Source organism: Cornus florida, unplaced genomic scaffold (assembly GCF_030987335.1).
Source record: "Cornus florida cultivar Cherokee Brave unplaced genomic scaffold, ASM3098733v1 CherokeeBrave_3.0.0_Hap2_Chr07, whole genome shotgun sequence".
NCBI classification, from domain to species: Eukaryota; Viridiplantae; Streptophyta; class Magnoliopsida; order Cornales; family Cornaceae; genus Cornus; species Cornus florida.
Window position 1 is genome coordinate 49,077,212 of NW_026775577.1, and position 26,345 is coordinate 49,103,556.

At 37.0% G+C, this 26,345-nt stretch overlaps 1 protein-coding gene across 1 annotated transcript in view; it reads right to left on the reverse strand.

Annotated features, from left to right (window-relative positions):
- Positions 1 to 352: 352 nt before the first annotated feature.
- Positions 353 to 26,345, reverse strand: part of LOC132316701 (uncharacterized) — a 37,760-nt gene continuing 11,767 nt past the window's right edge. The window contains exon 2 of the mRNA XM_059815175.1: positions 353 to 481. Within this exon, the coding sequence (XP_059671158.1) occupies positions 353 to 481 (129 nt within the window). The remainder of the gene's footprint in view (positions 482 to 26,345) is intronic.

The window sequence follows — 26,345 nt, forward strand, 5'->3', positions numbered from 1 at the left end:
GCTCTAACAGATTACCCGAGGTCGGCCGGAGGTTCTGGAAGAACATCCGAACAAGCCGCGGGAAAACTGGATAAGTAACTGGCGCCAGAACGGCTAAAATGCCGTGCCACTCAATGTCATCGAAAGCTGCTCGGGTCAAGACTGACCGGGAGAAGAAAGCTATATCAAATACGGACTTATGGGACATAGAAAGGTGTCCGAACTTCTAGACAGGTCGGTCTCGGACCTGGCCAGGTTGTGCCGGTGGTGGAGAAGGAGAAAATATATGCTCATTCTCATCAGAATGGGAAGAAGATATATAAGTGGTATAGGCAGAGCAGTCAAACTGAGCTGGAGCTGGCTCCTCATACTCTTATAACTGCTCATGCTGCTTAGCCTGCTCTGGATCCTGGGCATAAGAAGGCTCTGCTGGCTCCTCTACACGCTGTCGTACCCTCCTCGGATACTGTCGACGGGTAATTGTCTTAACCTGTGCCATGGCCTACAAAACAGAAAAGAAACACTTACAAAATAAGTCAGTAACAGATAATAGAGAATTAAAGCACAGTATATAGAAACATGTATGTCAAATAAGATAAACAACTCAGAATAATTGACATGAATCTATGCAAGTGATAACGTAACCTAGTAAACAGTGACTAAGTGAAACATGCTAAACAGTGTAAGTATGGAATGCATCCAATGTAGAAAACACAGGCATTGGGCATCAATAAACTAGTATGAACACTATGGATGGTGTGTGAAGTGTATATATGCGAATCTGTGAAGTTCGATCGATCAGGATAATATGAGATCGATCTCTCTCAGATCTATCATGACTAAGTTCGATCAATCTTTCTCTGATCGATTTGAGAAATCTTCGATCGATTGAACTGCTGTGAGAAATTCGAAAAGTCACAAATCTATGACGTGGATAACACAGGGGTACCCAAGCAAGCCTGTGGGTCCCCCTACACCTCAACAACACAAGAATGATCACTTATCTTAGCACGTGACCCCCAAAATCAAATTAAAATAAAAATATATGCAAAAAATATATGTACACATGCTTCAACGATCAAAAATGACAACAAATCTATCATGGAAGCTCAGATCTAGCATAGAAAGCATGAAAACATTAAGATTGAAACTCAAAAATGGATATAAAATCCAAACTTACCAAAACTCAACGAGAGAAGTGGAAACCGAGAGAATGAGATGAGATCGAGAGGTGGAGATGAGATTTTGATGCTTGGGAAACTTACCAGAGGCTTCGCTGAAGGTTGGGAAGATGGGTTGCAACGGTGGGAGGCGATTAGGGTTGAGATCGATGTGTAAATCGATCAAATGACCCTAGGGTTTCTATTTTTAAAAATGATTCCCGATATGTTCGATCGATCATGAAAAATCTCAGATCGATCGAACATAAATCGATCTTTAAGAACACAGATCGATCTAAAGCTCAAAACGACACAGCATATTTGATTTATAATTTATTATTATTATTATTATTATTATTTTTTGTAAATATTTTTGAAATATTTTTAGATTTTTGAAAATGAAAATAAAAATAAAAATAAAATGAAAATGAAAATTTTTTTGGATTTTTTTTTTTTTTGAAATATTTTAATTTATTATTTTAAAATAAAAATAAAAGAAAAATATTTTTGTATGTTATATATATATATATAAATAAATCAAAATTCAAAAAAGGCAGTCAAAGTCAAAATCAATAAATGGACACGGATTGATCATTCTAGGATCGATCTGGAAGATACTTCGATCGATCGAATGGGTGAAAACCTGCTGACAAGTTCAATCGATACACAAAGAGGCCTTTTTCATGGGTTTCAAAAAAATTTCTAAGTATAGAATGAAAATCGATCTGAGGAAAATTTTGATCGATCTAAGAGCACTCAGATTGATCTGAACTGAAGTTCGCTCGATACATAGATAGCTGAAATATGTAGGAAATTCTCGATCGATGGGACTGAGAGATGATTTGATGTAGGAATGGATGTTCGATCGATCAAACCTCTTTTGAGATCGATCGAACAAGTGTAAAATGCCCATTTTCAGAATGAAAGTGCATGCATTCTCAATCACAGTTCCTAGCCATGTGTATTAACCCAGAATATATCTAGATGACAAAAGAAATGAAAGGTAAAAATAGAAATGAGGGAGGAATAGGGTTGTAAACCCTACAAAGCAGTGCTAGTCTTTAACGTCTCTAGCAAGACGTTCGGCTCTTTTAGCTTAGATCAAATATCTTGCTATGCATCCCTTCCTTGACGGGGTGAATGGATTTTTGAATCCCACCCAACAAATGGTTCTCTAGAGACCTCATTGGATTTTATTCAAAAGACATTGATGGTCCTTGGTCTATGCAACTCTTGGGCTTCCGTGCCCTTGGAACACTTGGTTTCACAACAACTTTCCTTGAATTCTTATTTGAAGATGAACTCTTAAAACTTCCACTTCTAATTAAAGACTCAATTTTATCAAGTTCATTGTCAATGCACTTTTCTACAACACACACTTCTTCATGCTTGTCTATTGAATTTGGGGTTGGATTAAAGATGTTCAACTTCACCTTCATGTGGCTAAATGAGATTTTCATTATCCCCATCCTATGATTAATGTTGGCATTTGAGAGACAGCCAAGGATAACGTGAATTTGGCTCTTGGGATTCAGAACCGGTTCCGTGTCTATGACAACAAAATCAACGGGGGAAAAAAAACTTATCAATCTTAATCAAAACATCCTCAATGATACCCTAGGGCTTTTTAATAGATCGGTCGGCAAGTTGTAAAACCACCGACGTCGGTTTCAAGTTTCTTAAGCCTAATTTGACATATACTGAATATGAAAGAAGGCTGACACTTGCTCCTAAGTCTAGAAGAGCCTGATTAATGACATGGTTACTAATGATGCAAGAAGTAGTAGGTGAACTGGGGTTCTTAAACTTTGGGAGTGTGTTATGTTGCAAAATGGAGCTCACTTGCTCGGTCAAAACCACTTTCCTTGGTGCTTGGGTTTTGTTCTTCCTCTTTTGGGTGCAAAGATCTTTCAAGAATTTGGCATAAGCCGAAATTTGTTTAATTGCATCCAAAAGTTGAAGATTGATCTTCACTTGCCTAAACACATCAATGATTTCATTAGTCTTGGTTTTTTGTTTGTCAAGAGAAATGGATCCTTTCAAGGCATCCAGAAATGGAGCTTTATGTGACGACCCGGGTTTTGATTCAACCCGGTACTACAGTGATGAACTGAAGATTGACCCGATAGCAAATCCAGATGCGAAAGCAAAAGATAAGAAAACGGTCTCCCAAGGCGCAACACACTTCTAAGACCCTAAGGTGATCTTCCATGAGGTCTCAGAACCCAAAGGGATAAGTGCGGAAGCAAGAGATCGGAAAGGTAACAATTAAGCCCCAGGGGCAAAATGGTCATTTCACAGAGAAATGGATGCTACCAAGCACACCATTGGAAAGAAAATGAAAAATTAACAAATTTGGACTCAAGAATCGCATGATTCGGAGTCCAGACGGCAAAGATATCAAGTCCTGAAGTCGAAGGGATGGAAACCCTATCCCGGTTCGAACCAAAAACTGATACTATCATACTAAAACTTGAGCTACAAATGGAATACGAAGCTCTAATTGATACCATTGGAAAGCTTATTTCGACGTGGTCAGTTTAGACAGAAGAACGGACCAATTCTGAGTTAAAACGAGTGAGATATGGCCTGTTGAAGAAAGGTGTCTAGAGCAGGAACAATAACCGCGGGCGCCCGCCCAAATGGGCAGAACTGTGGGAAATGGTGCAGAGCAGCCCTGTGCATGGCGGGGGCCCGCCTAAGACCCGCGGGTGCCCGCCTAAATGGGCAGAACCCTGGGTCAATTGCAGAAACAGTCTTTTAGCAGAAAAATGAGTTTGCGATGCGGTTTTCGAGGCCAAGATGACATTTTTTGAAAAAATACGAAGAAGAAATTCCCCCTAAAATCACATTTTCTATATGATAAAGTCAAGAAAGGAATTTATTTCCCAAAGAAAATACCCAAAATGCCATTAAGTTAGAATTTTCAACAAATAGGTGAAATGAATCCGTAGGAGGCTCAAAACGCAAACGAAAGGGTTTTTCATGGAAACGATCATTCATGCAAACGTAAATGATGATTTTGAGTGTGCGGGAATGGTCCACGGCTCCCGAAAATGGCCGAGTCAAAATCCGACCCCCCAATGGCCAAAAAGGCGAAAATGAACTTGAAATGAGAAAATTGAAAACCAAAATTGGGAAAATGGTTTCAAATGACCATTTGGCCCTTGGCCACACTTCATGCATATAACATAGGTCCTAGTGGATGTGCCATAACACACGTCACGCCACCCGATTTGAAAATGAACCCTTAAAGGCTCAAATTTTACTATTTAGCCCCAAGAATGCAATATGTGAAACAAGAATACAAAAGTGGAAACAAAATGGTGTTTGGCCCTTGGCCACACCTCATACATGGCAGATGAATGGCAAATAATGAATTTCATACACAATGTACACTCCGGTGCAAAAATGACATGTTGAAACCCCAATTTTCATACTTTTCTCATTAATGGCAAGATTTAACATTTATGTGCATACATGGATTTCAAGTGAAATTTGGTCCTTGGCCACATATCAGATACATCAAATGAACATCAAAAAGTGTGCTTAGGCACACGCTACAAGTCTCAAGGCAAAAATAACATTTTTGACCTAACTATGAATTACAACTTTAAAAGTAAAAGTCAAACACGCTAACACTTGCATGTGAACAAGAATGCATTAAAAAGAAATTCCAAGTCTCCAAACCACCCAAGGAATGCTAAGCATCACGAACCAAGTCTTCGTACCTGAGATATGCCCCAGTAACTTTGGGGTGAGCAACATAAAGCTACTCGTAGGGAATGAGCATGCATCGACCTAGCATTTTACGAAATTATCACCTTAAGGTGAAACATGTTAAAGGGGCTCATGCCACTTAACGTCTATGTTAAGATATGACTCAGGGAGCATCCTAAGCTACCCTAGATGACTAACAACAAGAATCATGATATATACTCATATGAAGCAAGTCAAGATTTGGGACAACCCAAGAACATGACAAGAAGCATACTCGGAATCAAGAACTAGGCATAATATCTATGCAAGTAAACAATGATAGAATACACGACATGAAGTATACTTGGAATCAAGAACGAAGCATAATATCTATGCAAGTAGACAAGGATGGAATACTCCATAAAACACGAAAAGAAGTATACTTGAATAACGAACACGGTATAATATCTATGCTAATGACAAGATTAGAGCATTCTAATTTACACGACAGAAGTCATACGAGAAATCAAGAACAAGGCATAATATCTATGCAAGTAAACATGATTGGGATAACCCATATAACACGATGGTAAGTATACTTGAATATAAGTTAACAAGAATTACATTATCAATGCAATTTACATAATTGGACTATACCAATTAACATGACATGAAGTATACTTGAGTTCACAAATGTGGCATAACATCTATGCAATAACAAGATTGGAGCATTTCACATACACGACAAGTTTAAATCTTCAAGGAATAGCAACTTGAAATTTAAAGAGTGAAATCAACCAATGTGGAAACTTAGATATCGCCCGGATTAAAACCGTACTCTTGAGATCACTTTAGGGCTACTAACCCATGGGTACCTTTCCCCTAGTGCGCACTATAGTTGTAGAGGGACATTCCTCAGTACTAGAACTAAGTCCTAGCCATGTCAATTCTTGATTGATATCCCAAGTCCCAAAATCAACAAATTGTGTAACCAAGATTGTATCAAAATACAAGAGATGCATTAATCACGTTTCATTCACAACCAAGATTTTGGAACATACAAGTCATGCACTAAGTATTCAACTATAATGGCATGCAAAATGTCAAGAAATTATAGTATGCAACTATATAGACAACAACCAAGATAATATAGCACATAGAGTTCATTGAAGTAAATATACCACAAGTATAAGATACATGATTTAATTACTTTCTAAGCAACACATGTGTAATAAATCATTCCCAGACAATTATGCACGTTCATTAAGTACATTAATGAAACCAAGATACTAGTGTTCACGATGCTTGATAAAAGAATAAGGTTCATAGAATTCAAGTCAAGTTCACAAGTTTAACAAGAATTCATAACGAGGTATGATTAACACGATGGAAGCATATAAGGAAATTTAATCTACTTAAGAGATTAAATTGTCTAGATTACAAGGCAAGTCCAATGTCAAGTTACAAGTTCATTCTAAGCAAGATACAACCATGTGAATTAAGTTCCATACAAAGGAATTAATTAAATATAAGTTTCAAAACTTGTCCGATTATTCTCGATTTGATACACGTGAAGGAACTTTTCAAGGAAAACACGAGTGCATGGTTAGAAACCTAATCAAGACCAAGGAACCAATGAATTGATTTTGATTAATTCTTTTAATTAACATCCCTAGATTTTGAAACTCACCCAAATAGTCTCAATTTAATATATGTGAAACTACATGACATGCACGTCACAAATGTCCAGTCGTAAATCCAATGGAGTGAATAGTACACTCGGGATAATTTAATTAATCAAATTAATTAAATGTTTCTAGATTTCAAAACAACTCCGATTACTCTCAATTTAATCTATGTTGAAGAGCATGCTAGGGCCTCATGTAATATGCTAACACATATTGATTTCAAGCTAATTAACGCCATGTGAATTAATCGTTCACTTAAGATAAATATTAAACAAAAGCTTTAATACTTGTTCAAATGTTCCCATTTTTATACACGACAATGAGCATATCAAGGAGTAATATAATATCATGCTATATGTTTAAATCAAGTTATGAGCAACCGGAAAAAACAGATCCCGTACAAGAAAAATAAATAATAAAATCTCTAGATTTTATATTTAAGCATGTAATCATGTTGTATAAGCATAAATATCATGCTATATAACAAGAATTAAACCTAGAACATCCCCTACCTCGATTTGAGATGAAAACCTCAAAGGCCCACCGAAATAAAAGTGCTCCGAATTCGACGATACCGAGAGGTTTTGTCGGGGACAACACCGTGAACAAGAATCCGCAAGAAGCCCCATGAAAATCTCAACTTGACTCCAAACCCGAACTCGAAAAATCGTCGGAAATGGATTCTAATAAGGGCATAAGATGCGCGGCATCAAGACAAGCATTAAACGTTAAGGCTGAAGATTTTTCACCGAGGAAAAGTGGTCCAAAGGAGGAGAGAGAATGTGGCAGCCATGGGAGGGAGCTTGGCTGGCCATGGGAGAGGAAGAAGAAGAGGAAAATTCTGATTTTTCTCTTTAAGTCCCCTATTTATAGAAAAACCCTAAAAGTGCCCCGAAAGGGCCCCGCCGGGTCTGGAAAAGTGGATTTTGAGCAGACGCGCTCAAACAGCAAAACTCTGTGAATGAAAAATATTTCAAATGAGAAAATATGAACAACGGAAGAAATAGCGTCAAAAATCAAGTCCCGAGCATAAAGTTATGCCCCGAACAAGTTCGGCGGCAACTAGGGTCAGAAACTCTGAAACTGGAGAAAAACGACCAGAAGGAAATTCTATGAATTTACAAGTCAACGAAAAGTGAAAATGAATCCCGTACGAGGATCCAGGCTCCAGACGAGATATTTAGTAATAACTTTCGTTAATTTCACAATGACCCCTATAAAAAGGGTTAACTGCAAAACTGCCCCTGAATGAAAATATCTTTTGATATTTTCTTAGATACCCCTGAAATAAAATATCTTCAAAAGATATTTATGAAAAATACCCCAAGAAAAGAAAAGAATTCCAAAGAATTGTGTATCCATGCCTCTACGGACATCGGGAGCAACCAGAGTACTTTCTTGAAAAAGTGAAGATACGTATTTTGTGGAAACCACGCAAGATCAAGATATGTGAAGTCAAAAACTAACTCCAAGCATGAAAAGTGAGGTTGTGCCAAAAACTGACAAACGAGAATAGGACAAAATAGGGAAAAGGACGAAATAGTGCATAGTGTCGAAAAACGAAAAATGTAGAAATGACTTGGTCCTTAAAGGAAGGTGTTAATCCGAATGAAAGAGTCTGGGAAACCAATTCCAAGCACTCGAGACGACACTATGAGACGAGAAACAGAGCTCGGAACAGAAAATTAAACGGAAAAAATTCATCTGTAAAATTTCAGGAAAAAGGAAAGGGAGTCAAATGATCGGGTCATTACACTTTAGGCTCAAAAGCTTTTTCAAAATTTTTCTTTGAAAAGTCTTCAACACAAGAATTTTTCAAACTGTCACAAGAATTTTTCAAATCATCTTTCAAGACTTTGTCCAAATCATTTTCCATTACTTTTTCAACAAATGGGTCATGCACATGTAATGAATGAGGAATAGGATGTGAAATGGGATGGGTGTCAACTTTTGGTTGCATTGGTTCACTCTCTTCATTGGACATACTCACTTGGTTCTCCACACTTCTCCCACTTCTCAAGGTTGTCACCGCATTGACATGTTCGATTGTGTGACCTTCCGATGAGGAATGAGTCTCCACAACACATTGTTGCTTTGGTGGTGCATTCAAAGGCATCTTCCCTTTCTCTCTAGCATTCAAAGTACTAGATATTTGCTCGACTTGGGGTTTCTAGCTTAGCAATGGATTGGGAATGGGAATGAAACAATTGAGTGTTCACCTCTAGAGTACCTAGAGCGGTCAACACTTTCTCCTCAAAAGCGGGACTCCTATAATTTCCTTGGGAATACGATGATTGGTTTAGGAAATGAGAATTAGAGAATTGATTTCCATGTGATGATTGAAAAGAATATCTAAAACCTTGGGAACCTTGGCCTTGCATTAAAGGTGGAACATACTTGTTTTGAAAACCACCTTGGGGAGGGTTTGAGCCTTCCCCTTGGCTTTGTTAAGAGAAGTTTGGATGGTTCCTCCAACTTGAATTATAATGAGTGCCATAGGGATTATTCCCATAGTTGACAAATGTAGCATTGACTTGCTCATGGTTTTCACTTGGCACATGTCCATGGGGACAATTGGAAGTAGAATGTAAAACACTTGAACAAGTCATGCAAGATTCATTAAATACATGATGATGAACATGATTAGGGGAGGAAGATACTTGATTCACCGAATTTTGGTTGATCAAGAATTGATCAAACCTTTAAGACAAAGATTTCATCTTGGCGGCTATGTCATTAGATTTATCAACTTGATATAAGCCAACATTCTTCCTTCCACCTAGATTTCTACCATTTTTAGAGGATAAAAATCTATGCATTGAATTCTCACTAATAGTTTCATACAATTGCCACACATCATCCTCATACTTATCAAGATAAGAACCACCTCTAGATACATCAACCATACCCTTGTGACTATCCGGTAAACTTTTAAAGAAATATCGAACTAGTTGCCACGTAGGTATGTCATAATGTGGGCACTTCCTAAGTAAATCATTAAATCTTTCCCATGCCTCATGAAACATTTCCCCATCCCCTTGAGAAAGTTCACGGATGGAAGTTCTCATGGCATTGGTCTTTGAAACCGGATAGTACTTCTTCAAGAACTCTTGTTGTATTTCTGCCCAAGAAGTTATCGAAAAAGGTCTAAGATTGTCGAACCAATATTTCGCCTTATCCTTAAAGGTAAAAGGAAAAAGTTTGAGTCTTAACACTTCTTCTGGCATGTCCGTGTATTTCACGGTGGAACACACTTCAAAAAACTCATCCAAATGCTTATAAGGTTCTTCACTTGGAAGTCCATGATAGTTGGGAAGCATTTGAATGGTTTGTGGTTTAATCTCATAGTGATGTGCTCTAAATGGGGGTAATTGAATGCAAGTAAGTGCATTGTATTTATTAGGCACATAATGGTCTGTTAAAGCAATGGGAGGATTCACAACCGGCGGTGCCACTCGAACACCTTGATTGCCTTGCATAATGGGAGGTTATGGAGCAAAAATTGGCCGAGGCATTCCCAATGGAATTTGGCCTTGTTGTTGTGGTGGAATGAATGGTCTAGGCATGCCTAATGGTGCTTGAATATTTTCATGATGCACAGTAGGGTGGAGGATACCTTGTTGGTCTATGTGACCAAGGTCCTCCACATGGTCGTCATTCAATTCCTCCATTGGTAAAATGGAGTGATGAGAACTACCTCTTCCCCTAGGATTACGAACAACCAATTCAAGATGCAAATTAGGAGGGACAAAAGTAGGATTTAATGACCTACGACCATGCATGCACTAGCAAAACAAATAACAATCACTTTGCCCCCACAACAAATCAATCAACAAAAATTCTCCACATACATTGATCCCATACTCCCATGTTTGAACAATATGCAAAGTAAAAGTAAATTGCCTCCATGCGGGCTCACGATCTATCTATGAAATGAAAAACTAGCCACCACGCGGGCCGACGATTTAACTAGAGATTGAGTTAGAAAGATCTCACAAAGGGTCCTTAAGCAACTTCAATTAAACTTTCAAGTTTCAAGCCTTGCTATGCTCTGCAAATTTTTAGATTTTAGCTCCTTTTTGTGCTTTTGCTTAGCTTCACTTGGCTTCCTTGCTTCCTTTGCTCTTTAATTCCCTTTGTTTGACTCTCTTAGCTCAATGCACCTAGCCAATCAAGAACAAACACAATAAGTAAAAATAAATAAACCAAGTAAAGACACGATCAAAAGAGTAGTAATTCCTATTTGTTTCCAAAACACAGCATTGCCAATTCAAATCCCCGGTAACGGTGCCAAAAACTTAGTGTATGTCAAGTACTAAAGCCTAAAAATGTACACTAAGAGTGTGAGTATGCAATGTGGCTAAGTTTTAAATTTATAAAAGCCACTACTACCTCTAACTAAAAATATAGCTAAGGTGAGTAAGGATCGTCCAAAGGGATTATAGGCGTGCTTGGAATGGAAATAATGTATAGGGTTAGTAGGTCGAGTGATCAAAATGTGGCGTGTTTGGGTTATTAGACTACAAACTAAACTAAACAAGTTCAATGTAAGATAAGCAATTTAAATGAAATTTAGAGAAAACAAGAGAGTGAGGTCTTGGGGTCTAGAAGTCACCACTAAACATCACCATTTTAGACATTTAATATATAATTAATGAAGGGAAATGTGTGTTGCAATTTGAGAGAGTGTGATTGATTGTTTTAACAAGCATGGATGACCAATTAAGCATATATTGTCTAAGCAACCTAGTGAATAGCACAATACATCAAACTGAGCCATTAATCCTTCCTTTATGCTCACAATCCAAACATATCACAAGGCTAGAGAATAATACTACTTGCATTCATAAGCATGGTACATCAAAAAACAAGCATAGATTGTCCTTCCATCTAACAACTAAGGCAACTACATTATAACTAAGCTAAGGGCATGAAAATTAAACTAAATAAACTAAGGGAGAGGCACAATCCATCAAGACATGAGTATGAACCATGAAATAAACCACAATAGTATTCTATTAAACACTATGCCTTGACAATCTCTAGCTCCATAGCATCAACACACATAGACATGCATCAATAACACAAAAACTAGAGATAAACACATGAACATCTATTCTAGCATACATAGACATATGGATAGAATGAAATGATCAATTGGAAGTATTAAACCACACAAATCATTGAATAAACAAGATTCATATATAAAATAAGTGTCAAGACAAGATTACAACACAAATCTCCTCAAAATACAAAGCATTAGAGTCTAGAAGGCATGCTTAGGGCTAACTCTAGCCCCAAGAAGATGTTTAGCCACTCATTGAAGTAGTCGTCCAACCCCCAAGGGCTATCTCCATGGTAGGAATGACCTCCTTCTTAATAGAACCCTAGAAAAATGGAAGAACTCCCAAGAATATGTCTCTAGCCTCTCCTCCTCTTTTTTTTTCTCTCTCTAAGAATGTTTCTAAGTATATGTGTATTGAAGATCTTCCAAGCTCTGTGTGTGTCACACCCAATGGTCTTGATTCGTGAACTAGGGTCCTTGCAATGATTGCACCATGAGACAACTTTTAATGAGCTGGAATTTGATTTAATTCGCACTTGAGAGGGTTCGATCGATAGAACTATGTTGAGATCGATCGAATATTGGTGAGATCCATCGAATGCTGCAGAGATCGATCATCCTTGGCGACGCCTTTTTGAATAAAGACAAATCTATGAGGTATTTTGGGATATTTTGGGAAAGAGACAAGAGTGGTAGGTGGGGTGGTAGGTGTGGATAAGATCGAATATTTTCGATCGATCGAAGATAAGTTGGATCGATCGAACATAGTGGAATCTTTTAGATAAAGATAAAGGCTTGGATCCATCTTGAAGTGTCCAGATCAATATTGTTTTGATCGATCGAAGCAATGTTGAGATCGATCGAACTTGCTGATTTTCACACTTTGCTTCATTTTGCTTCCACTTTGCTCCTTTCTTTAATTCAACTTGGGATTGCTTCTTTTAAGTTCTTATTTGGTTGAATTAACTTTTTTTTGAGATAAGTACCTAAAAAGGGCAATAATATGAAATTAGTCTAAGACGGAAAAATAAGATAGATAAAGATCCTAGAATACCTAAGCTTAAGGGCAATAATTGCGCACTTTTCAGCGCTCATCAACGGATCAACCTGATGGCCATGGTATTAGCCTTAGTCCACTTAGCATGCAACAACTTTACTACTTCAGAAGACTCTTCAGTGATTGCAGCGGGTTTCTCCTCATAAAGTACGAACTCATAGTCCAAGAAACCTAACATAATATCAACACTTGTCCTCCAAGTAGTATAGTTCGAACCATTCAATGGTTCAATCCTTGTGAGCTGTTTTTGAATAGCAGAAACGTCTATAACTGTAATACATGTTATATCAAATAACATAAAACATGAACAACATATAAAATAATATGTCACAGCTTTAGGGATTATTACTTTAATTTGTGCTTGGGATTTTAAGCCAAATTTTCTCATGATGTTTTCCTATATGCAAAAACCTTCCACCCTCCGGGACCAGATAAAATGCCATCTAAAAATCACCTTTTAACAGAATTTTAGATTTTATTTTACCCCCAAACTTGCGATCAAGTCACACATAGACCTATTTGATTATACTTGAATTGTTGCTAAACACGCCAAACGATATATATATATATATTTGATTATAATCTAAGCACTCTCAAATATTCTACTCACTTATCCCACACTAAGACATTGATCACCTTTTGGCAAAACAAATACCCTAATGTAGGTAAGTGCATTATGAGACCTCAATAAGACCAATGCCTTGAAATTTCAAAAAATAATAACCTCTATGAGCTTGTCACTTTTTAGCAAACATCACTCACTTTGACTATTATTTTTTGAAACAGTCACTTTACCGGTCCTCATAAACCCCAATGAAAGACCTTATCTTTAGAAGTTCCATTTTAATTTGGTTCAAATTTATTTATTTAGTGTGTGTAAACTAAACTAAAATATGGAAGAAATACCACAAATAAATTATAGAGCATTGGATAGCTCTATTAAAATTATATGTATAACACACTCATGAGGTCATGCAATTTCATCACCATTATATGGGATTTCTATCAATTAGTCAGTGAGCAATTTAATAACTAATACATGAAATTACTACCTCACATATATGGAATAATTAAAAGAATTAATTAAATATTCAAAGTATGTATCTTTCTATATTCTATATACAGTATGTGTTTCGCAATTAAATTCATTGATTTTGTTTTGTTCCTTGTTTGGTGTGCACAACTTATAAAAGGAAACAAACTTACTAATTGCATAACAAATAGTAAGTTTGTTTAGTACATATATATATATATATATATATATATATATATATATATATAATAACTAATACATGAAATTACTACCTCACATATATGGAATAATTAAAAGAATTAATTAAATATTCAAAGTATGTATCTTTCTATATTCTATATACAGTATGTGTTTCGCAATTAAATTCATTGATTTTGTTTTGTTCCTTGTTTGGTGTGCACAACTTATAAAAGGAAACAAACTTACTAATTGCATAACAAATAGTAAGTTTGTTTAGTAAATATATATATTAGTACCTCACATATATGGAATAATTAAAAGAATTAATTAAATATTCAAAGTATGTATCTTTCTACATTCTATATACAGTATGTGTTTCGCAATTAAATTCATTGATTTTGTTTTGTTCCTTGTTTGGTGTGCACAACTTATAAAAGGAAACAAACTTACTAATTGCATAACAAATAGTAAGTTTGTTTAGTAAATATATATATATATATATATATATATATATATATATATATATATATATATATATTTACTAAACAAACTTACTATTTGTTATGCAATTAGTAAGTTTGTTTCCTTTTATAAGTTGTGCACACCAAACAAGGAACAAAACAAAATCAATGAATTTAATTGCGAAACACATACTGTATATAGAATGTAGAAAGATACATACTTTGAATATTTAATTAATTCTTTTAATTATTCCATATATGTGAGGTAGTAATTTCATGTATTAGTTATTAAATTGCTCACTGACTAATTGATAGAAATCCCATATAATGGTGATGAAATTGCATGACCTCATGAGTGTGTTATACATATAATTTTAAAGGTGCTATCCAATGCTCTATAATTTATTTGTGGTATTTGTTCCATATTTTGGTTTAGTTTATGCACCCTAAATAAATAAATTTGAACCTGATTAAAATGGAATTTCTAAAGATAAGGTCTGTCATTGGGGTTTATGAGGACCGGTAAAGTGACCGTTTTAAATATATATATATATATCTCTCGTTTGGCGTGCATTGTAATACACCTCGGATCCGAGACACGGGTTAATCAGGCCCAGACCCAAACCCGAGGGAAATATCAAACAATTAAAGTATTTTAAAACGAACACAGAATATAAAGATTTAAGAATTTAAATTACAAAGATGAAAGAATTAAGAAATATAATATCCTCTAAATAAAACTGAATAATAATACTCCAAATCCAAACCTGCATGAGTACAGCTTGGGAATCCATCTAGTGGACCCCTAAATAAAAATGTCAACCGAACTGGAAAATAAAACTAAGCTAGATCATAAAGAGAAGTCCTACATAATCCGATGAATGAGAAACTGTCATCAACCAGCACAATCAAGCTCCAGGGCTGGAACCGTCCTGTACCTAAAAAGAATAACGAAGTGGGTCAGGCCCACGAACAAGTTCTAATCTAACTGCAATCCATACAGTGACCTGATACGCAGATACACCCTAGATATCTCACAATATCTATTTAGTTCATACATATATATATCCACACTAATGGACATTCACTAGACTATAATAGGGGTCTTAACCTGAATAGAAGGCAACATGCGAAAACACACCCAAAGGTGGGCATGAGTACCTAGACTTAACAGGGTACACTTACCTACTATATCCAGTTACGCATCCACTACATATACGCACCCTAACCAATGAGCTTAAGACTCAAGCTCATCTCGTGGTACCATAATCATATATCTAAAGTCCATCCGAAACTAGAGTATATCATTCAATTATTCATTGAGATGACATACAAAACACAGTCCCGATAGTCACTTAACTTATTCAGCTGACATGACTTAACTACAACCAACTAATCCAGGAAGTCATTCAACTTAGCCAGTTGATCTGACTTAAACACAATTTAGGATTCAATATTTTACAATCCATTCCTTTCATCCAGTAGGTTAGGTCTTAGCGTTTTAAGCTAAACCGTCCCTAGTATCCCACCGTCCCATACCGGTGCATACAACCCTCCATATCCATATAAATTACAATATATAAATAATATTTTAGTGTAATGACCCGGTCATTTTTTTTTCCTTTTCTTTTTCTCAGATTTTAACGGATATTTTTTTTTCCGTTGTCTTTTCCTTTTTGGGTTCGGTTTTTCATCACTTGATGTCGTCTCGAGTGCTCTGAAATGATTTTCGAGACTCTTTTCCTTGGATTGACAACTTCCTTTAGGGATTGTGTCATCTCCATATTTTATTTTTTCGAACACTATTCACATTTTGTCTTTTTCCCGTTTATCCTTTTTCCTTACACAACCTCACTTTTTGTGCTCGGATTTGATTCCGGTTTTGCATGCATTCATGATATTTGATTTCCATGATAGTGGTATTTTTACTTTTCTAGAAAAGCATGTTGATTGCTTACTTCTTTCATAAAGGGGCATTAATGCATATTTTAGTGTAATTATTCTTAACTGTGGGGTTTTAGTGTAATTAAATAAAGTAATTATTTTTCATCTTGGGGACCATTTTGCAATTAAATTTGGAAAATATTTTCAAAAATAACCTTTTTGCAATTTTTGAAAAGTGTGACAAGTGTCATACTCTCATTGGTCTACTTGTTGACATTTGTGTGAAAACACTTTAATGCATTGGATGATGACATTTGGAGGGTGAGGATTCACCCACTTGTTAGCCTAGGATTGGTGCACTTGTTGGCTTGGATGGTTGACAAGTGTAGGTGAAGGATTAAGCCTAAGAAGGAGCCATGGATTAGTGACAAGTGTAGGTTCCCAATTTAGTCTTGCAAAAATCTTTGGGCCACTTTGGGATTATGGTTTTAAAGGAGGGTTTTTGTGCAATTGACCATAGATGTGTGTGTTGACCATGGTGTAAGAACACATAGTGAGTGGAGGATTTCTATTTCCTCCACTCACACTTAACTACATTATTTCATTCTCTTCCTCACAAGAAAATCCTAGCCTCCATGGATGGAGTTTGAAACCTTAGGCATTGACCATGATCTTTAAGGCCCTTCCACTTACTTTAGACCATAAAACTTGGAATACTTTTTGTTCCCCTCATCCTCCTCTTCAAAACCCTTGAAGGATCTAGCCTAACTCCTAGTTTTGCTTTGGTATCTAGAAATTCAATTTTCTAGTGAGGTATTGATCTATTATTTTGAAGTATTTTTATGTCATTATTGAGTGTTTTACATGCATAGAAGAGAATGAGTTGTATTTTTCCCTTAAACTGTTTTAACTTGAAATTAATCTTGTTAAATTAAATATAGAATATGAAAATATACTCAATTAGCTTTCATTTAGTTTTGGTTTCATGTAATTTGGATTTAAAATGAATTAGTTATGAATTTTTGAAGTTGCAAGCTAGTTGCTGGAAATTTGAAGCTTTTCCTTTTTGGTCCGGAAATGAATTTTTATATGGAGCTGTGGTACTTTAATTGCCTTTAAATTTTTACCGGAACTTTCCCCATGGGTTTTACACTACTCAGAATTTTTTAACGATTTTAGAGTATTTCTAAATTTTTTTTAAAAATCCGAAACTATCTGCTATCCATGTTTTTATTGCAGCTGGAAAACATATTTTTAGATGATTTATTTCACTAACCTTTTGGCATTGGATCATGGCTTAAATTTTCATTTTTACACTCTCATATGTTTAATTCCAAAATAAATTAGGTTTGCCCAATTTGGATGTCAAATGAATTTTTCATGAGTTTTCAAAGTTGGAAGTTACAGGCTGAAAATGTGTTTTCTGGACAGAATTTGTTTCAAAGTTGTGGGTCAAAACTGTTTCAATTGGGAAAATATTTTGTTAAACTAAATTGATATTATCAAATTGCAGTGTTTAAGCTTTTATTGGGCATTGGATTTATTAAATTTGGGTTAGAATTGAATTTTTTTATGAATTTTACAAGTTGAAGGTAGAAAGCTGAAAAATCTGTTTTGCGGACCAAAAATTTGGGGCGATTTCATATCGGTGGTAATTGGAATTTTCATTCCAAATGAGGTAGGGAATGTTTTAGGATTATTTGTGTGTTGTATTGTGTGTTTGCCATGATTATACAACATGTATGTATGCCTTGTATCAAATCTAGAAAGTTAATAATTTTTATTTTTTTGTATAAGATTTAAAATTTATGATGATGTATAACTTTGATTTGAATTGTAACATACTAGGAAATTATGCTTAGATATGTTGGTTAACATATATTAAATTTGGATCATTTGATTAAGAATTACAACTTTTATTTAATATTTATCTTTAGTGAAAGTTTAATTCACATGGTTGTATCAAGCATTAAATTAAGTTATAATGTGGTATTTAAATAGGCCTTGGTATGTTCTCTAACATAGATTAAATTGAAGGCATTTGGAATTGTTTAAAAATCTAGAAGAAATTAATTAATTAGCTTGATTAATTTTGTTTTAAGTGTTTTAATTACTTAACTTGTCATTTGATGTTATATATATGATGACCATGACATGTCTTTCAATATATATTAAATTGAGGTTATTTGGATTAACTTAGAATTTAGAGAATTTAACTATTTATGTTTAATTAAATTCTACTTTATTACTCCATTGATTTAATTGCATTTTGGAAGTTGTTTCTATATTTAAATCATGGATTTGGATTTGATGTATGTTCACTTGATAACTTTTGAGCATTGGATAACATAGTTGTTACTTTTATATTCATGAGAATATGTTTTTCCTTATTGAATATATTGTTGCTATGTGTAAGGAATTGCACACTTTGTATTTGACATCTTACATGCCATAGTAGTTGTGAATTTTGAGCATGTATTGTATAAGTTTCCAAATTTTGGATTGTGCTTGGTAAATAGTTGATATCTTGTATATACATGTTGATATATATACGTTGTTGCACAATTTGTAGATTTTGGAAACTTGGAGATGTCGTTGTTTGGCTACGGCTAGGACTTGGTTCTAGTACGGGGGATTGTCTCTCTATATAGTCTAGTGCGCACATAGGGAGGTTACCCATGGGCTAGTAACCCTAAAGTAACTATGTTGTCAGTCTGATACGGCGTGACGTCCGAGTATCCACTTTGTTTGATTTTGTATTTCATTTCAAGTTGATAACTAGTTGATATCGTAACTTCTTGTTCCTTATTTGATTTCCTATTTTGCGCTTAAGATGTAGCTTTGTGAAAGCATGCTTCATGCGTTGTATTGGAAGTTCCATTGTTGGTTAAATTGCATTGATATCATAATTTGTGTTTTGATGTTCAAATGTAGTTTAGGAATGACCTTATAGATTCATTTTGAACATAGACATTAGGTGGCATGACCCACACTTGTTGTTTTCGTAATTTTGGATTTCAAGTTGAAGACTTTGAGAATCTATATTTTATTGCCTTGTATAACATGTTTCCATGTTGTTTGAATTGCATGAACAATGTGATATGATAGAAATGATCTAGGTAGCTTAGGATGCTCCCTGGGTCTCATCTTGATATAGACGTTAGGTGGTATGAGCCCCTTTGACATGCTTCACCATAAGGTGATAAAATTGTAAAATGCTAGGTCGATGCTTGCCCATCTCCTACGAGTAGCTTTATGTTACTCACCCCTATGATACTGGGGCATATTTCAGGTACAGGACTTAGGATTTGAAGATTCCATTGCTCCTTGGATGGCTTACAGTTTCTAAGTTTCTATTTTATGCAAGTGTTAGCATAAGATGCCTCTTTGTATCCCTATTTGTTTAAACTTGTATTCGTTGATTCGTATATGTAAAGTGCACGTAAGTGCACTCTTTTCAATGTATTTAACATGTATGAGATGAGGCCGGAGGCCAATGACATGTATCTCGTTTTCTATGCACTTTTGTTTTCAAAGTTTATTATGAAAATATTGGAAAATGTTGAGTCATTGCTTCATAATTTTCGCATCGGGTGTTGGAATTTCATATCTTTTCTGCCCGGACTCAGAATCAGACGATTCTTGAGTCTAATTTTGTTCATTTTTCGTTGTCTTTCCAATGGTGTGCACGGTGGCACCCTTTTCAGTGAGAAATGACCATTTTGCCCTTAGTTCATCTCTTTTCGGGTTACGCATTCTTGCTTCATTTGCTTGGCTCATTTGAGTTCCGTGGCTTCATGGAGAGTCACTTTGGGGCCTTAGGGATGACGTACATCTCTTGAGGTCATTTGGCTTCTTTCACTTCCGCATTTCAGGTCCGTTATCGAGTCAACTTCCGGTTCATCACTAACGCACCGGGTTGAGAAATCCGGGTCATTACATTTAGTAATTTATAGTCCAAAACCACTATCCAAATAATTACAGGAAGACATTTAATATTCTAGCAATTACAATCCAAACAATAATCCAGGTAATTGCAGAAAAGGTTTAATATTCCGACAATTAGCATCCAAAGCATGCATAGATCAAAACTAATAAATAAATGACCCTATCATGTATTTAAAACAAGTTTTATAAACATATTAAATCCCATTAAATTGCTGAAATTTAATTAAGCAATTAGTTATCTTCCATTCATTAACAGCTTAGAAAGTGCCTTAATTTTATATTATTTAGCCCATTCACTTAGAGGTCAACCTTAATCAATTTAAGGTCTTATTAACACCCAAAACAAACCTTATAATCCCTCTGTGAAAACCCCAGAATCATTAGAACAATTCCCATGCTCCAATAGTAACAAACAGTTCGTAAAAAAAATTTCAGAATGTGAAATATTGAAGAGAGCCTGCTCGATGACTTTCGGAGCAGGCTCTTTGTGCTTGGGAGTAGGCTCCAAGGACCTTGGAGCCTACTCTATGAGTGTGGGAGCTGGCTCCCACTTCCATGGAGCCGGCTCTCACCTCCTCTGAGAGTTTCTAGTCCCGTTTCGCTCCGTTTCAGCCCATCTGCTCCGTCTCCGACCATTCCAAACTTACTATTCTTCCTCTAAATTGAACTTAAAGGCCTTAATCACATCTAGTATTAATTCAGGCCTTGATTTATTGTAGCAAGATTCAAAACAGAAATTAAAACAGTGGCCCATTTTTTGCAAAACAAAGACGATACAAAACCATACATGACAGAACGATTTCAGATAAATTTCACTAATAACAGATAATCAAGTATAACATATAATGATCATGAATAGTTCAATTAATGTCCAATTAATCTCCTAGAGACTATCTAGGTGCACAGAACACAAGCCAACAGGAAAGAGACAGAGCCCTAATCTTAATCCTAGTCGGCCCATACAACAAAACCTACATTTTAAATCTATGTCGGCTACACTTAGGTGATGTCCAAAAGAACCGTAAGTAAATTAATGTATTTAAAAAACTCACGTAACTTAATTACAATAATTACACTAATTTAATAACCTAATCTTAAAATAGTGAAATAGAAAGAGAACAATACAATTAATAATTTACGAAAATAGCATACAACAATTCATAATTTAAATAAACCAAACAATGCACAGAAAACCATTAAATATCAATTTAAGTCAAATATCAATTAATAAACGCAAATAAATAATTAAACAACCAAAAATTAGCAATTAACCAAATAAACAAACAATAAAATTAAAATTAAAATTAAAATGCCAAGACTATCCTTTTAAAATTAGGGGTATTACATTCTTCCCCCTTAACAAAAGGAATTCCATCCTCGGAATTCGCTCTTACCTTCTTCCAATATTTCAAGAAACTGCGAGCGAATAACATCCTCTTGTTCTCAAGTAGACTCAGCCTCATTGTGATGACTCCACTGAATACGCACCAAAGGAATAACCTTATTACGAAGGATTTGATCCTGGCGGTCGACAATACGACACGGTGGCTCCAAATAAGTTACATCCAGATGCAACTTAATCTCACCAACATCGATATGCTGATACCGATCCTTATCTCGCAGAAATTTCCGCTACATAGAAACATAGAATACGTTGTGTACGCAATCTAAATTATCCGGAAGTGCCAACCGATAAGCAACAACTCCAACTCGATCCTAATCATAAATGGACCGATAAACCATGGAGACAACTTCCCTTTCTTGCTAAAGCACATTACACCCTTCATAGGCAACACTTTGAGTATAACCTGATCCCCAACCGGAAACTCCAAAACACGTGTGCAACTATCGGCATAACTCTTCTACCGACTCTGCACAGTGCGCATGCGATCCCTAATAAGAGCAATCTTCTCAGAAGTATCCTTAATGAACTCAGGACCCAAGAATCTGCTCTCTCCAACCTCCATCTAACAAACAGGCGATTGACACGGTCGGCCGTATAATGCCTCAAATGGTGCCATCCCAATAGTCTTCTGGAAACTATTGTTACATGCAAACTCCACAAGTGGTAAATAATCCTCCTAATGGCCCTTGAAATCAAGAGCACACGACCGAAGCACATCCCCCATAATCTAATTAACCCTCTCAGTCTTCCATCAGTTTGAAGATGATAAACAGTACTAAGATGTAATTCGATACCCAAAGCCTGCTGAAAACTCTTCCAGAATCCGAACACAAAACTCGAATCCCTGTCCGATATAATAGACAATGGAATTCCATGTAACTCTTCCAGAATCCGGACACAATCTCTAAAATGTAAAGTCTCGCCAACTGCTCCGAAGTGAAGTCAGTGCGAATAGGCAAGAAATAAGCTGATTTCATCAATCTGTCCACAATAACCCAAATGGAATTGTGATCCTTGAAGGAATTTGGCAACCCTTCCACAAAATCTATAGAAATGCTCTCTCATTTACACTTTGGTATTGGCAGTGGCTGTAGAGCTCCTGGCGGCCTCTAATGATCAATCTTAACCATCTGATAAGTACTACATTGCAAAACAAAAAGAGCAATGCCCTTATTCATACTTGCCCACCAAAACTGCCGCTTCATATCCTGATACATCTTGTCTCCTCTTGGATGAACAGAAAACTCAGAGTGTTGAGTCTCAGTCATCACATCCTTCCTCAACTCATTAGCAGAAGATACCACTAACCGTCCCTTGTACGACAAACCTCCATCAGTCCCAACATAGTAAAATGGAACCTCACCGGAAGCTATCTCTACCACTTTATCAATGCACTGCTGATCCGTGAGTTACGCATTCAAAACTTTGTGAATGATAGAAGGTGTAACTACCATGCAAGCCATGAAAGCATCCGACAATTCATCCACCTTCTTCAATGCATTCCATTCAATAGTGAATAGAGCGGAAAGACTACCAATAGGTCAGCAACTGAGTGCATTTGCCACCACATTCGCTTTCCTTGGATGGTACTGTATAGAAAAGTGATAGTCTTTCACAAACTCCAACCACCTGCGCTGTCTTGTATTCAGCTCCTGTTGAGTGAACAAATACTGCAGACTCTTGTGATCACTAAATAATCTGAAGGACTCACCCAACAGATAATGCCTCCAAATACATAAGGCAAATACCACAGCTGCCAACTCCAAATCCTGTGTTGGATAATTAAGCTCGTGAGGCTTAAGCTTTCGAGATCCATACAAAATTGGTCGCTCCTCTTGCATCAAAAGACATCCAAGACCCTGCAAAGAAGCATCCGTGTAGATAAGATACGATATTCCACTCTATGGGGTAGACAAAATTGGTGCAAAAGTCAACTTAGTCTTCAGCTCATCAAAAGCTTTCTGACAATGTTCATCCTACACAAAATGTACACCCTTCTTAGTCAGATAAGTGAGTGGTCCCGCTATCTTTGAGAACCCCTGGATGAACCTCCTATAATATCCTGTCAATCCGAGGAAACTTCGAATCTCGATAGGTGAAGTAGGCTGTCCCCACTCAACTACTGCTGAGACCTTGGTTGAATCCACCGCTATTCCCCTTTCTGACACCACGTGACCCAGAAATTTCACCTCCTGCTGCTAAAATTCACACTTCTCGAACTTGGCATATAACTGGTGTTCACGAAGCATCTACAACACAATCCGTAAATGTCTAGCATGATCGTCCTCAGACCTAGAATAAATCAAGATATCATCAATGAAAACAATGACAAACTGAACCAAATAGGCCCTGAAGACTCTGTTCATTAAATCTATAAAGACCGCTGGTGCATTAGTCAACCCGAACGGCATCACTCGAAACTCATAAGATCTATATCTAGTGAGAAATGTTGTCCTCGGAACATCCTGCTCCCTAACCCGAAGTTGATGATATCTATACCGCAGATCAATATTAAAGAAATAGGTAGCTCCCTTCAATTGATCAAAAAGATCAACAATCCTAGGTAAAGGGTACTTGTTACGAATAATAACCTTGTTCAACTCCCTGTAATCTATACACAGCCGAAGTAAACCATCCTTCTTCTTCACAAACAGAATTGGTGCCCCCCAGGGTGAAGTGCTCCTACAAATAAAACCCTGGCTGAGTAATTGCTGAATCTGATCCCTCAGCTCTCGCATCTCCACTAGTGCCATCCTATACAGTGCCCTAGCAATAGGCGTAGTGCCTAGAGCTAAGTCAATCACAAAGTTGATCTCGCGACTAGGCGACAATCCTAGAATCTCCTAAAATACATCCAGGAAATCCTGTACAGTTGGTATGTTATCCAAAGATACAGTAGTCCCTTCCTCCGTTTCGTCCTCAATATGAAATAAATAGGTGCTAGTGACCTCGCTAGAATGCGACATAGCAACGACGTACATGTCCTGACCAGGTATGGTGAAAACAGCAGACCTATCATAACAATCAACTTGGGTATGGTAATGCAATAAACAAACCATCCTAAGTATCACATCATAAGTGTACATGTCCAAGACCAAAAGATTGGCTAGAAATCTGAGTCTAGCAATATCTAGTGTCACAGGCCCATCATTCTCATAAAGAATGGCTGTATTGCCTAACGGTGTAGAAATACCATGAGGTCTACTGCATACCCGAGTCGTCATCCCAGATAAAACAACAAAAGATCTAGCTACAAATGTGTGTGTAGCACCCGTGTCAAATAATACACGTCCATGTAAACCATGAATAAGAAACTTACCCTTAACAGCCTGAGGTACCTGCATATCCTGGGGCATAGGGTTGTACACCCTGCCATAGTGTAGCTGCTGTGGTGCCTGTCCCTGAGGCTGCGGTGGCACTGGTAAAGCCGGATATGTCTGTCCCTGAATCCGCGGAACCTGTGGAGCTGGTAAAGGCACTGACGCCCTCTGCCCCTGCTGCACATGCTGTCTCCATCCCTGTCCCTGTCTTGCCGTAGGACACTGTCTAGAGGTATGACCATACTCTCCACAAGTGTAGCAACTACCCTGGCAAGTACAAAATGGCCTCCTCTATCGGTCAGCCTGCGGCTGACCCTGTCCTACCTGTGGTCCCCCATTCTGCTGTCGCTGAATAGGTCCCTGGGAGCATCCGAACCACCCTTGTGCTTCTTCCAAGGCTGCTGTCCCTGGAACTTGCCTTTGTCATTCTGTTGGTATCCATTCCTATTCCCTTTCTCAGCTGACTGATTAGCAGAGTCTCTGTCACACCGCTTCTCACCCTTGGCCTGTCGAAAGTCCACGGTCAACTGATATTGCTGAAGAGCGGTGTCTACCACCTGAGCATATGTAGCATAGGCTGGACTACCTATAATACCTCTCTTGATAGATCACATTAGTCCCTTAACGAAACTGTTGCGTTTTTTCTCCTCTGTATCCGCCTCCTCCGGTGCAAAAAGAGATAAGCGCGTGAACTGCTGCTCATACTCTGCCACTATCATGTTCCCCTACTGTAGATTAAGAAACTCAGTCTTCATGGCTGCCCTGACTGTATAAGGGAAGTACTTTTTATCAAAGCGTGCACTGAACTGATCGTAAGTCAATGTCATCCTCTCCTCTGTGGTGGTAACTGACTCCCACCACTGTAGTACATCCCCAACTAGCTTGAAGGTAGCAAGCATCTGCTTCTGAACCTCCGTGCAATGAACCAAGCGAAGATGTCGCTCGATGTCCTATTTCCACTAGTGAGATGCTTTCGCATTGGTAGAGCCTGTGAACTCAGGTGGGCTCCCCTTTGTGAAAGAACTCCCGGCCTTCTCCTAAGTATCAGTCTGAACAACCGGTGCTGGTAATGGTGCTGGCTGTACCTGAGGCTGATTCTAAAATGCAGCTGTTACCCCTGCTTCTATAGTCCGAGCAATAAGGTCATTGATGTAAAGAGGAAACTCTAGATCACCTCCCTGAACCCGAGTCTGCTGAACGTCCTCCTGCTCTTCATGGAACTAACCATCATCCTGAAACTCTGGCAAATGTTGCTCTTCCTGACACCGCAGGCGTTCCTGTTGCCTACGTGCCACTCTCCTTTGTCGACTATTTATTTGTCCTCTTCTAGCATTAACCTTAAACAAACCATAAAGGAATACAATGAATCCAAAACTTAAACTCTAATCAAGAGAAAACGCTACGCGGAAGTCTTAATACGAAACATCCTAGAGACACTTGAACCTGGAGTGCTCTAATACAAACTG